The 14,588-nt window shown below is 37.6% G+C and overlaps 2 protein-coding genes across 6 annotated transcripts; both read left to right on the top strand.

Annotated features, from left to right (window-relative positions):
• The first annotated feature begins 163 nt into the window (after positions 1-163).
• Positions 164-5,127, top strand: LOC124260066 (alpha-ketoglutarate-dependent dioxygenase alkB homolog 7, mitochondrial-like). 5 transcript variants are annotated; one of them, XM_046694312.1, is made up of 5 exons: positions 164-226; positions 1,041-1,389; positions 1,653-1,826; positions 2,675-2,799; positions 4,200-5,127. In XM_046694312.1, the coding sequence occupies exons 2-5, from the start codon at positions 1,069-1,071 to the stop codon at positions 4,339-4,341; spliced, it is 762 nt and encodes a 253-aa protein (XP_046550268.1). In that variant the 5' UTR covers positions 164-226; positions 1,041-1,068; the 3' UTR covers positions 4,342-5,127. The 5 variants fall into 5 exon arrangements, with proteins under 5 accessions (XP_046550268.1, XP_046550267.1, XP_046550266.1 ...); XM_046694311.1 differs by having other exon boundaries at positions 177-335; XM_046694310.1 differs by having other exon boundaries at positions 177-560.
• A 1,761-nt stretch (positions 5,128-6,888) lies between these two features.
• LOC124260067 lies at positions 6,889-10,482 on the top strand. Its single transcript, XM_046694316.1, has 4 exons — positions 6,889-7,243; positions 8,203-8,304; positions 8,880-8,936; positions 10,198-10,482. Exons 1-4 carry the CDS (start codon positions 6,932-6,934, stop codon positions 10,300-10,302), a joined length of 576 nt encoding a protein of 191 aa, XP_046550272.1. The 5' UTR covers positions 6,889-6,931; the 3' UTR covers positions 10,303-10,482.
• Positions 10,483-14,588: the final 4,106 nt, after the last annotated feature.

The raw sequence follows: 14,588 nt of genomic DNA, 5'->3' as shown, positions 1-14,588 counted from the left end.
TTGTTTTCATTTATCAAAATGACGAGACATTGTATGTAAAATTAAAATTAAGACTAGTATAGGTAATTACATATTGATGTTGAAATAAATAGTAAATTATTTGTTCTGTCTGCTCCATTAGCACTACCTTTTCCTAATAATATATTATTCAAGGGTTACTCAGAAGTCGTTTACTTCCGGGTTGTGACATGTGCGAGAAGTTTAGACAGCAGACGAATTAAGAAAGGTTCTTACAAGTTGAAATGGTGTTATACACAACACAGGGTGGTTTTTGCGCTCGGTTTGTTTATAAAATTGAATTGGGTCAACATGTGCTGAAGATCCCGGATTAATGGGTAGTCGTGTTTTAGTTTATGTTACGGACGGGGGTCAGCGCTCAACTGGTGCTACAGCCTGTAGTATGATCCATGTACAGTGTACATTTAGTCAAATCGGCAGACATGTCATCCGTAGATATGTAATTAATATGATGCCAAAATATATAAAATACCCCAAAACAAATGTGACAAAAGAAAAATGGAGACATATTCATCCATAAAGATGACATGGAAGTAGCAAGGGTATGTGCAGCTCAAATGCTGTATCCCAACAATCCTGCAATACTTTGATCATTAGCAGGACTGTTTAGGTAGCTTGCAATTCAAGTTTAATAACCTGGGTTTAGTGTATCAATAACCAACCAGACAATTGGGTGCAGGCATAAATGACACCTCAGCAAAAACGCCACTGATTTCATCGGGCATAAACTACAACTGAAGGTCAAATGAAAACAGTTTCCTGTATTTATCATAAATATAAAAAAATAATAGGTAGTCTAGGCAGTGGGTCAAGTTCTCATTAGATATCCTCATCCTTAAGTCAGAGAGTCAAGTAGCAAAAACACAGTGTGTCTGTTGGTCTCATTTATCGCATTACCTAGAAAAAAGGCTACATTTTCACTGACCTTCTCACATAGAAACATCAGTGCATCATTGTGAAATATGATCTGACAGGAACCTGTTGTGCATGTATATGATTGCATATATATATCTTCATTTCAGAACCAGTGTCTGACTGGACCAAGTCGAAATGTCAGCCTTTGTTTCACCTGCAGTCAGATGTGCTTTAACCAAGTCAGTACTGAGGTCATGGTGTAAGTCGAGACGCCACCTAGTATCATGTGGCTCACAGACATTGCACTACAGCACCAGGAACAGGTCCACTGTAGTAGAAGAAGCTAAACCTTTCCATCGGTACCTGGATGCTAGCGATGCTGCAACTGATGACATCCTGGCCAGAGATATGATCATCCATGAAAACTTCCTGTCTGCAGAGGAGGAGAAATGTCTACTTGATGAAGTAGAACCCTATATGAAACGTCTTCGTTATGAACAGGATCACTGGGATGATGTGAGTAGTTGATTATGACCCTAAGGAAATATGAATATTTTGGGTCATTATGAGGATACAATCCTGTTGACCGTTGCCAGTACCCCAATGAGTGTCTGGGTTAATATTGGGCTCCACAAACTTTGTCATCGACCAAGGCAACTTTTTGCAGGTATTTATTGGCTTCAAAATATGGAGTCATAAGAGCAGTTAATTGGATAATGGATGAAACAAATTGAGGAGTGTTCCATGGCATGCTTATTTGACTTCTTGTTACATTTCAGGCAATCCATGGTTACCGTGAGACTGAACGGCGTAAGTGGAATGAGAGGAACATGGCAATCCTACAGCGAGTGAAAGATTTATCCTTCCCACCTGGTACCCCTCAACTAGCATACATTCATGTCCTGGACATCTCCAAAGAAGGCTACATAAAACCACATATAGATGCTGTCAGGGTAAGATGAAATAACACCACTTTCATCATTAACCATTTCTTCAGTGCCATTAAATACCTACAAACAGTAAATCCTGGACTGACTATGGAACTTAACTCCTGAAACAGTACCTCAGACTACTGTGACTCCCATATTCATCTTACCGTATATTACCGTAGATAAGCCAACCTCATAGATAAGCTGACCCCCAAACTTGACCCTTAAAATCAGTATCAAAATGGTATGTTTCGTGCTTGTGTGCTTAAACTCTTCTCATCAGTAGATTAACATTAAACATAAAACATATGTCAACAAGAAGTCACTGTTGCATTTATTATGTTTCGTTGTACATTTTCATTGAGCAACATATATTACAAACTGACTACTCTGCTAACAAGAAGTTTGTATCCATGTTCTACTGTAGTATTGATCCCTCACTTGTTAGATATTAAATAAATTAATTAGAGAAGAGAAGAGAAGATGTCAAGACCCCATCTCATCTTCTGTTGGCACCAATTCATGCATAAGAAGGGTTTATGGTTTCTTTGTTAACTGTACATTTATTCACAGTGCAATTTCTTTGGTATATTTTGTTTAATGCAGTATTACCCTGTAAGTGCTATTTTTGTCATATATGTATATTTGTGGACCAATATATTTTGAGGAAGAATTTGGATTTGAAAATGAATGCCTAGAATGGTATTCAAAGTATGAAAGATTTTATGATTGAAAAGATGTGACATGTACATATTGAAATAAAATATTTGCATAAAAAAAAAAATAACATAAAACTAGGTAAGTTCCAGTTTGGATCTTAATTATCAATATATTTTAAGACTGAGACTAACAAAGTAGATTGTACGTTGCAGTTTTGTGGCAATACAATTGCCGGCCTGAGTCTGCTGTCATCGGCTGTGATGAAGCTGGTACATGAGCAGGACAAGGACAAATTTGCCAACATCCTCCTCAGACAGAGATCACTCTACATCATGAAGTAAGCCATGTACAACAGATAAACCTATATACTATTCATGTCAGTGATGGAGGGGTGGTGGGGTAGCCTAGTGGTTAAAACGTTCGCTCATAACGCTGAAGACCCGGGTTTGATTCCCCACATGGGTACAATGTGTGAAGCCCATTTCTGGTGCCCCCTGCCGTGATATTGCTGGAATGTTGCTGGAATATTGCTAAAAGTGGCGTAAAACCAAACTCACTCACTCATACACTCAGTGATGGAAATTACTTTTAAAAGCGTTCAGTTTGGGGGCTAGCTATTTCCTGGGAGATTATATAACTACCTACAAAACATTCCTGAAAAGAAAGGATGTGGTTGGATAAGGATCTTTTTTAAATTGTACATTCAGATGATTGACAGGTTGCATTTGTTCATTCAAGCCTGGGCGGTGGGGTAGCCTGATGGTTGAAGTGTCTGCTCATCACACTGAAGACCCGGGTTCGATTCCACACATTGGTACCATGTGTGAAGTAGTTCTGGTATTGGCATACAACCTCCATTACGATACATCACGATTATAAAACTTAGTCACAACGATATATTGCCAAAGTATTGTGCACATAAGCTGTGATACGATATGAAGCCTGATACAAGGGCGGCGATACGATATGTATCCCGATAGTAAAATCTTCAATTCTAACACCAACTATAGAACACCTTAAGATCAAAACAAAACCATTTTAAAGTATTTTGTCCAATTCCGCTAACGTTGTTCAATGCTCATTCAAAAACAAGATAATTAAGTTTATACACAGACTTTGTGAATGCGAATGCGAGCACTATGTCCGACTCAGTTCTTGACACAAGAATTTCTGAAAAAATGTTTACTTAGAAAATAAGAAAGCATATATTTTAATCATCCAACAAAAGTAAGTCTTTTTTTCTTAACAGATATCACGATTCAGCAATATTCAAAGTTAACCATCAATGTATCGTGGCCCAATTGAAGTATCCTGTCAGGATATACGACAATGTAAAACTTTGTATCAATTCACTGTATCGGCGGGCCATGCATCGATGCGTCTCGAAGTGTGAAGCCCATTTCTGATGTCCCCTGCAGTGATGTTGCTGGAATATTTCTAAAAGCAGCATAAAACCATACTCACTCACTCATTCAAGTTTTGAGCTTCTGACAAAAAATCTGAAAAACACTTCAGTATTGCTGATATAAGTTAGTTAAACTCATTTAGATCAAAACTCTTGCTCATGTAGAAGTGTACAAACTAGTAGCTCAGAGTATTAGCAGATATGACACACTGTCAGCTAAGTAGGACATGGCAACCTCCTGGGTTGTACAAAGTGTTTGTTTTAAAGATATCTGTATTGTATCAATAATACCGTTGTATGTACTTAAAAATAACGGTCATATCTCTCCACAGAGATGCGGCCAGATATAACTACACTCATGAAGTTCTCCCGGAATCCCAATCCATGTTCCGGGGCCAGATGATCCCGCGAAACAGGAGAATGTCCATCATCTGCAGGAACGAGCCCTTGCCAGAACACACAAGTGACAGTTGATGAACCACTACATGCATGTGCAAAATACTAGACAACCCAAAGTGCTTTCTTTATTCATGATTATTGTAAAATCAGTGCCAGTATTTACTTCAGTTTGATTGGTTGAAACACCCTAGGTTGCACTGGATCACAGAAATCCTTTGGCCTTTCTACTGTGTGTGAATACTTTTCTTAACTTCTTTGAGAGACATTGGAGCAGAAAGGAAGGGTAACAATATATGGATGAACAGTTTCATTATTATTACAGTGAGAGCTGAAAACAGGTCATCAACTACTCTCACTGTAATAAAGAGGTTGTTCATCCATATATATGGTTATCCTTCCTTAATACATTTCTTGTTATATTTGTTTTTCTCAGTCATAAACTTGTAAACAAAGACATGTCAAAAGGAATGCCACATTCATTAGATATCAAATTTGATAAATATATGGTCTGAACACCTTTAGTAGTTTACTTTGACATGCTGACAAGCGACAGGCTCATTTGTCATGGAAACATGATATCATCCTTTGCATCATGAGGTCCTATCATTTCAGAACGACATCTCACAAATGTGATAAGTCCCTGATATTCCTGCAACTCTGAAAGTAACTGTTGATATGTAAATATCCATAAAAATGTTAAATGGCCTAAAAGTAGCATATACAATATGATGTGACTAGAAATGTTGGTTGTTTTTTTATAGTTTTATAGTTAGAATTGGTCATCAGCAGCCCATGCTGGTACGAGGCGACAAACAGGATTGGGTGATCAGGCTCACTGACTTGGTTGACAAACATCATCGTATCCCAATAGTGTAGATCAATGCTTGTGCTGTTAATCACTTGATTGTCTGGTCCAGACTCGATTATTTACAGACTGCCACTACATCGCTGGAATATTGCTGAGTGCGGCGTTAAGCAACAAGAAAGTAAACTTTCATCAAGGTTGGAGGAGTGATTGAGAACATTTTCAATCAACTATGAATATATGTATCCACTGATTAAAGTTACTGCATATGTACTGTAATCAGTTGCCAGTAACACAACTGCCTTTCAGCACTCTATTCTCCAATTGGAAAATATTTTGTTTCGATATATTACAGAGCGGTCAAAGAACATGTTCGTAACATAAATGTATATAATGCTTCTGTCTATATAGGACTGTCTTCTTGTCATGTAATCATCTTGGATGATTTTAACTTTGATAAACTAGAAGTACTTACAAGAAGGATTGTTATTGAAATTATGGTGTTCAAGATATTCACCTTAATGAAATGCTTTTAATAAAATATTTTGATATCATTTGTGATCATGTTTTTATTTTACTATTCAATAAATTCAATTGGAATGATATTTAAAGAATATGGCTGAGTAATGTTGTACATTTGAGCATTATATATTTCAGTAAGGATATGTGAATGTTGTCACAATTGAGTCAAGGATAATTATTGAACAGGATTATATTATATTATCCACCATGTAAGTGTGCTGTGCATCCACTGAAGTTTGTAAAAGCAGTGTAAAACTAAAATCAATCTTTTACTCACTCAATCATTTAAGTTGATGAAACTGACATGTACAGGATGTGCTGACAAGGGAGGTAATTCTTGGTAGGGCCATGCTTGTCTCTGAGATGTTTGGATTGGTAACCCACAAATATAAGCATGTGATGCAGAGAAAAATTGATTTACATATTTTTGTCAACCCTACAGCAATTTAAAAATATCGAAAGGTAGTGTATGTATTTGTTGTTTATTTTGCTAAAGGGAAAGATAGGTATAAGATTGTGCATACAATTGGGAAAATGCAAGAAAATACATCACACTTGATTGTACAAGAAAACAAGCTTGTATTGCACAAATAGCCATTCTGATACCCTTTGGAAGAACAAAAAGATCAAAGACAATCAAGCAAGATCAAGATGCCATTACGATGAGTTACCACAGAATTTGAAAAATGTCTGAACTATGCACTACAGTTGTCAAAGCTACATATGGTATAGAACATGTCGACCAGCAATATCTGTTCTCTCTTTTCTGCCTTGGAATAAAGCTGAGTGTTAAACAACACAAACAACTTCTAAAAGAAGTTAAACACAAACAAAGCAACAGGCGTTATCACCAGTAGTAATACTTGCCCTTTGTCTATTCTTGAATTTTTGAAAATTTGAACTTTAAATTCAAATTCCTAATTATTAATAGAATTTCTTGAAATCATACAGTATTATGCCTACCATATTTATTCGTAAACTCGATTCCAAAACAAACCATGCTAAAATAATTCTCTAGAAAGTTTAAAGGATGTTAGTCATATGTCAGAAACAATTTAGTAATGTGGTATTTCAAAATATAATGTTTGGAGAAATATATGCTCTCTTTATTATAAACAGTCCTAGAACAAAATCTGGTTTTCATTTTAATTGACTCAATCATCACGGATGATATTTGTCATGAATACACATTATATTTAGTTGCATACACAGTCAACAACTTCCATCAACAAACCTAATAAATCGCACATAAAATCATTACTTTTGTGATCAAGGGGCAGATAACTTCTTGTATTACAAATTAACTCCCTTGTCCTGAAGGTCATCACCATCGCCGAGATGGCGGACAAACCGGTCGACCCAGTGCCTGAAAAGGCATGGCAAAAAGATTTACGCCTGAAAAGGCATAATTTCTACAAAGGCAGCCAGTACCCCCCTTTCTCCATCGAGCCTCTTCCATACGACCGCCAAAGATTGAGCGGAGATGGCATGTCTGAATCTGATCGAGCGCTTCGGCGTCAGTGGGTGAAAGACCAAGAGCTTTCTCCCCGTGAACCAAGAATAATCGAGGAAATTAAACCGAAGAATGTTTTCAAGAGGATGTATAACGCACCATGGAATGCGGTATTTGGTGCTTTAAAACCAATAATGGTAGGAACTTTATTCTTATTTCTGCATGTGGCACGAACATATTTTGATAGTATTTATTTTGACCTCCATATTTGATCATGCTCAGGGTTTGGGCACTCACTGCTTTTGACAAAGTTTACCTGATAGTAATAGACTGTCATTACAAGTAATCCAAAATTTGGTAAGAGTTCCTCCCGTTCCCCAATCCCAAATAATATGTATAAATATTCTAGAATTATAAACAAAACTTAACACAACAATTACTAGAGAACTCACAAAATGATTAAAAGTCCAAAATTTAAGTTAGGGCTAGGTTTAGGGTTAGGTTTAGAGTTTGGTTTAGAGTTGGGGGAACGGAAGGAACTCTTTCCCAAAATTACTTGGATTAGAATAAATATTTTAAATGCTATATAATGAAAGTTCTGGTATGTTTGTTTTTTGTGTGTTTAGAACTATGGAGATGACCCCGTTACCAGCTTAATTTATACCATGGTAACAGTTATATTAGTTGTTGACATTGTTACTCTGCTTTGTGCTCAGCAAAAACATGATATAGCGATGAAACGAGGACTGCTTTGGGTAAACATGCATTACACTGGACACCTACCTACCATATTGGATTAGGTACCTAAACCCTTCAAAATCATCCTAATTTAGATATAAAATAATTTGACCGAAGCTGCGATAAATATTATATGGCAGAAGTTTTTGGTGTAATTCATTCTTACCCTGCTTGGAGTCATTATGCACTGTCAAAGTAGGGTATTCATGTTAAAACTGCAGATATCAATATAAAACTGTCTTTATCCCAACAAACAGTCACTGACACACTCATACATTTTTGCCTCTTTACAAAACATGTTAAACATTGTAATCCAGGTCCGTTTTTTTAAAACATGACATTGTCAACCAGAATCCTTATGCATTCAGGCCCTCCCATAATGTACACTAAGGGTCATAATTATAGTTTGTGTTTGCAGGGTGAATTTCCTGCAACATTGGCAAGACTGGTTGTTCCAAGGACCTTGATCTTCTACAGCATCATACTGGTTTCTTACTATCAACTAAAGTACCATCCAAATGTAAGACCAAAAGTCTCTGTAACCATGGATACCATCCCTGGAACCCAAATCCTTTCAACCATGTTAGCCATCTCTGGAATCAGTTGTTCTGACCTTTGGTCAAGTGTTCACAGAGCTGCTGATGCTACTCTTCATTTTATTTCGTTAATTACGTCGCAGTTTGCAACATACCATTTCTACATATCTGTCATCAAATGTAGCTTACAGTCTATCCTGCAGTGAGGGCGACACATGGTTTCTGTGCAACGATTGCATCCTTTAGGTGTACCAGAATCAAATGATAGAAATAGCTGTCTGCCTGCAAGCCATATGCCCATAAGGGGCGGTGGGATAGCATAGTGGTTAATGTGTTCACTCATCACTCACTCCTACACTCAAAAGAGCCCAGGTTCCCTACATGGGTCATGCTGATGACCCAGGTTCGATTCCCCATATGTGAACATAGTGTGAAGCCCATTTCTGGTGTCCCCTGCTGTAATATTGCTGGAACATGTTCAAAAAGACTTGAAAATTAATGTCAATTTCTGTTTCATCTTTATGATTTTTGAGCTTCTGTATCTGTCTTATTTTTTCAGGATTGGACTAGAGTGACTGGTTTCCACATTTACACTAACAAACCAGCAGTCTTTGGTGTAAGTAAATGTGTCTGTGTCTTATGTCATCTGTGTCTGTCAGAGTTTTACATAGCTCTTCGAAACTAGGAGTCCTGTGGACTCAGGGCATATGTTTTTTAGAGTCCATTTCCAAAATTGGGAGTCAATCAATTTCCATGAAATCAATGATAATGGATGCTTCCCATTTGATAATGATTACGTTATGATATGTGTTACTGTTACTTTCAATGTCATTAGAATAATGATTGTAAATAAAATGTTTACCTATTAATATGGGATGTCATTACAAACTCAGAAAGTTCTTTCCCAGAAAAAATTATATTGCGTCCACAAGGACTCACAGGATTTTAGTTTTGGGGTACTTCACCAAATTTCTGCATCCAATATGCAGGAATCTTGCATCCTGTAAAACCATGGTCTGTGTCATCATGCCCAGCAACCCTTTTGATTTTGGTAACATCGCTGTTGTGATTTAGTACATGGAGTATCTTACCAGAGAGGGGAAGGTTGGTGGCTCAGTCCGAAACCACATAATATCAAAAATTGTTGGTGCATGTTGTCACCCTGCCTCATGCTCAGACATGACAAGGTCTGGTTTTCTCTGTCAGAATACTGAGTCCAGAATAGTACAAGCACACATCTCAGTGCAGTAAGCATGGACACAACCTCAAAACCCTCTTTTGTGTTTGATGGTGACTTGGTAGTAAGTTGGTAATTCAGTGTAACTATAGTGTTGATCACTTGTGGTGTGACCCGTGAAGATCCCGGTTAGAATTGGTCTTCAGCAACCCATGCTTGTTGTAACTTAATGTATGAGGCAACTGATGGTATCGGGTAGTCAGGTTCGCTGACTTGGTTGACACATGTCATCATATCCCAGTTGCGTAGATTGGTGCTCATGACCTTGATCACTGTAGTGAATATTTACAGACCGCCACCATATAGCTGAAATATTGCTGAGTGCAGCATTAAACTACAACAACAATCATGTGTGGTGTGGCATGATAGGACAGACCAGTCCTCAAAGTTATGGGTGCACTAAAAAGTGATAGTGTTTCATTCCTGACATGAGTGCAATGTTTGAAGCTCATTTAGGTGTACCCTGCCACGATATTACTGAAAGTGGCCTGGAACCTTTCTCAGTGATATGATTTTTCTATTCAGTTTCTCTTGGTCATCGCATTGCTGACTACTGCCTAAACTCTTTCACTCTCACCTTGAGCTGTTTATGATCATGCTATGGTATGTCAACTTCATTTCATGTCATTTTTTTTCAAAGGACCAACCACCTCCTCCTGAGAAAAACTCCCCTAGTGATTTCTGTGAGCGAGGCTTCAAGTCTAGGAATGTACTTTTGGATGGAAAGACAAGCCGTGTTCCATGAAGTATAGATTTAAAAGACTCATATAGACATTATTGTGTGTGTGTTAACAAGAATGTCAGTGTTTAGCAGCAGATTATCATTTGAATTTAAATTCTGGTAAGGCAGAAGAATTTCGAGCTGATGAAGACTGACTTCACAATACATGACTGTATATACCTGGAATAAACGTTGCTACAGACAGTGGGCCGACTTGTTGATGTGTCATGCTTACAACACTGTGAAGTTCTGGAGCTTTATTAAGGAGAGAGGGGGTGATGGGGTAGCCTATTGGTTGAGGTGTTTGCTAGTCATGCTGATGACCCAGGTTCGATTCCCCACATGTGAACATAGTGTGAAGCCCATTTCTGGTGTCCCCTATCCTGATATTGCTGGAATATTGCTAAAAGCGACGTAAAAGCCAACTCCCTAATAAGGAGAGAGTTGGCTATTGGAAAGTGATGTCATGTTTTCCTCTGGGGTCTCTAAATATGACAGTTGATGCAGCACGTTTCATCAGTTTGTTCTGTTAGTAGTTTAGTTGAGAAAATCAGTGGAATAAGTCTTGCTTTTATCACTCATTTACCTGTCATTGTCTGTTGATGGCATGAGATATGGAATTTGGGTTAACAGCGCATTGTACAGCTTAATGCCAGTGGAAAGCCCTAATTGATTCAGCTCTGCGACATTTACACTTCTAGTGACTAACTATGTTTCTACGCCACTTTTAGTAATATTCCAGCAATATCAGGGCAGGGGACACCAGCAATAGGCTTTACACATTGTACCAAATTACCATTTCTAACGACATTACCAACAAGCACAGTTATGCTGCTGTCAAACCAGGAATCATGATTAGGGTAAACTGTGATTTGAACCTCAATTTTAGGTTTCTGGCATTTTGAAAAAATGCAAGTCTACTTAGTGAAATGCCTTTAAGTTGCCATATTTGTTACATATTTTGTTCCTTAATTGCCAAGAGGACTATTCACACGATTGTTTCATCATAAGATACGATTGGTGAGGATATCTATATGACGGCATGGTGATTAATTTCAGCCAATATCTTATACAATTCTTGTATGATTTCACATATAATGGATATCTCCACACTCACCATACAAAGCAGCATTAGGAAATGACTTACTAACATTTAATAAATATCTGCCAAAATGATCGGTGAACAATTTCTAGCTGCTTCATTTCCTTGAATCCCCATATTTCGCTACCATACATTAAAATCGGTACAATTTTCGCATCGAAGAATATCTTAAAGGCATCTGTAATATCTATATTATATTTGCGAATAAGACATTTCAAAGGGAATAAGGCTTTGTTTGCTTGTTGCGATAAAACGGTACAGGCTCTTGTCCATACAAGCTTAGGGGTCATCATGATACCCAAATATTTATATGCATTAACTACTTCTATTTGTTCATCATTATAAGTCCACTTTTCATATCGTGATAATGGTCCCCCCGTTTCTGAAGACAATCACTTTTGTTTTGTCGAGATTGATCTCCATGCCCCATTTCAAACAATAATTATGTAGGAAATCTAGCTGTTTTTGCAACTTCAGAGGGGTATCAGCCACTAATACTAGATCATCTGCAAATAGTAATGATAACACATTATACATTTCCTCTGATATAAATACACCATTGTCAAAAGTTTGACTCATTGTTTCCGAGAGTTCCTTGATAAATATCGAAAACAACAGGGGGCTAAGAGCACAACCTTGTCTAACTCCTGTAGAGCAAACAAAATAATCAGATAATTTATTTCCACCAATAACAACTACAGACTTCACCTTATTGTACAAATCTTTGAGAATATTAAATATATTTCCATGTATACCATTATTTAAAAGGAGAAATAAAAGCTTTTGTCTATTAACCATATCGAAAGCCTTTTTGAAATCAACGTATGCACAGTAAAACCTTCCTTGTTTTCTTGTTGTATACTTTTGGATAATAGATTGCAGGATAAAAATGTTATCTATTGTCGAATGGAGTTTTCTGAAACCACCCTGATATTCTCCGATAAGGCAATTACTCTCAATGTAATCATCTATTCGCCTGTTAATTATATTTGTAAACAGCTTGCTCATAGTATTATCATGGGATAATAATTCATACAAAATTCATTATTCATTATTACCACTACAAGCAATATATTAGGATTCAGATATTAGGAAAATATAAATATAGAATATTAGTAATAGCTTAGAGAAAGACTCCAGTCAAAAGTTGTAAAACTCATCTCACAGACATACTATTGAAAAAGGTATAAATCACGGCTACACAATTTCACAGATATCCAAGATAAAATCCTAGCCTAAGGTATTGAGGGACTCAAGCTGTTAGCAACCCTTTCAGTAATTCAGAGTTATGACCAGACGATTAAATGCATCTATTGTAATCCAAGCACCTGTAATTGACACATCAGATTAGGCTCATTGAGATCTAGCCCAGGGTAAGCATCCAAGCATCCAGTAAAAGTGCCATCGAGATTAGTGCCAGTTAAACTAGGATTAACAAGGATTAAGAGTGATTGCCCTGTCTGGTCATTGAAGGACCCACCCCATTTAGTATATTCTGTATTTGATAGGCTAATGTAGGTTTTGTATTTGTATCATTATCCAATCATAATCTCTTTATTGTTTTAATTGTAGATAAAATGTCTCTATCTTCATTTGTCCATCAGTAGGGGTTTAGACACCCCAACACAGGTAGCTCTAGCCCTCAGCCCAGATGGTTGTCAGACATCTGTGGCCACCCCAATTAGTTCTTGTAAATAAATGAGTGATCCACAACTGTGACAGCACTCTTTGCAGAGTTAATTCCCAAGCAGACCCAGGATCAGTTAGATAAGGTGTTTCACCAGAACAATCACTTGGACCCCAGACCCTTATCATAATAGTTAAGGTAAGGAATCCAACTCAAGAGAAGAAAGGCATTCAGGAAAGCTCAGCAGGACCAAGTACAACTGTTCCAAACCAGAAACAGAGCCCCCCAGGTCCAAGTAACCCAACCAAGAAGAAAGGAAATACAAACAAGGGAAAAAGAGGACTAAACAGCAAACATCATCAGCCAAAGTCAAGGCCACAATCAGGATCAAGTCAGGTTCAACAACCAGCACAACAACCAGCGTCAAGCAATGACGCCAAGGTTTTCAATCCTGATGACATTCACTCAATTCTTGCTTCCAAGAGAGCAAACAACAAAATATACTACAGGGTGAAATGGACAGATCCAGAAAGAGGAAACACATGGGAATATGGCAGCACCATTCCAGACTCAATTCGGAGAGAATTTCACGTGAAGAAAAATATGTCAGGAAAACGACGAAAACGGCCACTGAAGAATCACAAGTTCTTTAACCAAAGAGAGTCAGCACAAGACAATCAATCAGTCAATGTGCTGTCAAAGAATTTCAAAAAGCAATCGACCATTACAGAACCAGAATTAGACGTCGAACCATATCCAATGGTACCAAGGCACCTACGAGAATTCGATAAAGATGTAAAGAGAATTGTGGGCATAGAAATAGTTCAAGGAGACTGCTATGTCAAAGTCTTGTATAGCTATGACAGAAATGATCCTCATATCCGAACAACTTATTTTGAAACTGTTCCTCCCCAACTCATACAAGAGTACATCAATGACAGCTGGAATGATCTCTGTGAGTGGTTCGAAACTAACGACCCTGGAGATGAGATTGATCCAGATGTATATCCAATCTATGAATCCAGACGTACAACATTACCTAATGGCATGTACACATTTGAATACTGTGTATCACACGAATGTCACAGACCCATGGTACCATACCATTATTCACTCCCGATATTTACCTGTGGTCGCCAGATAGCCATATACCTGCAAAAGGTACAAGGTCTCCTCAATAAACTGCACTGTTAAGCTCTAGGTAGGTAATTTTGTGTCAAGTCATTTCACATTGTGTTACCTGATGACACTAGTTGTGAACAAATGGCATCAGCCTGATCATCTGAGTTATTTGCATCACAACAACTTTTGAGCATTGATCTGATCAACCAATCTCAAAAGCAAAGTGAACTTATACAAACTTAGCCAACGCGAAACAAACGCGAAATAAATCGCGCCGAAGCGGAATAAATATAAGCAACGCGAAACGAAAGCGAAATAAACCGTACCGAGGCGGAACAAACTTAACCAATGCGAAATGGAAGCAAAAATAAGCCGCACCAAACAATAATGCGCAAAATGCTGTAAACCAAAAGTCAGCTAAGCGTACAGGCTGAGCTGAATTACAATGAACCAAAACTG

This window comes from Haliotis rubra, unplaced genomic scaffold, assembly GCF_003918875.1.
Source record: "Haliotis rubra isolate DU_JTF1 unplaced genomic scaffold, ASM391887v1 Scf75, whole genome shotgun sequence".
NCBI lineage: Eukaryota > Metazoa > Mollusca > Gastropoda > Lepetellida > Haliotidae > Haliotis > Haliotis rubra.
Note: the sequence above shows the minus strand (reverse complement) of the source record. Positions and strands in the feature narration are given on the sequence as shown.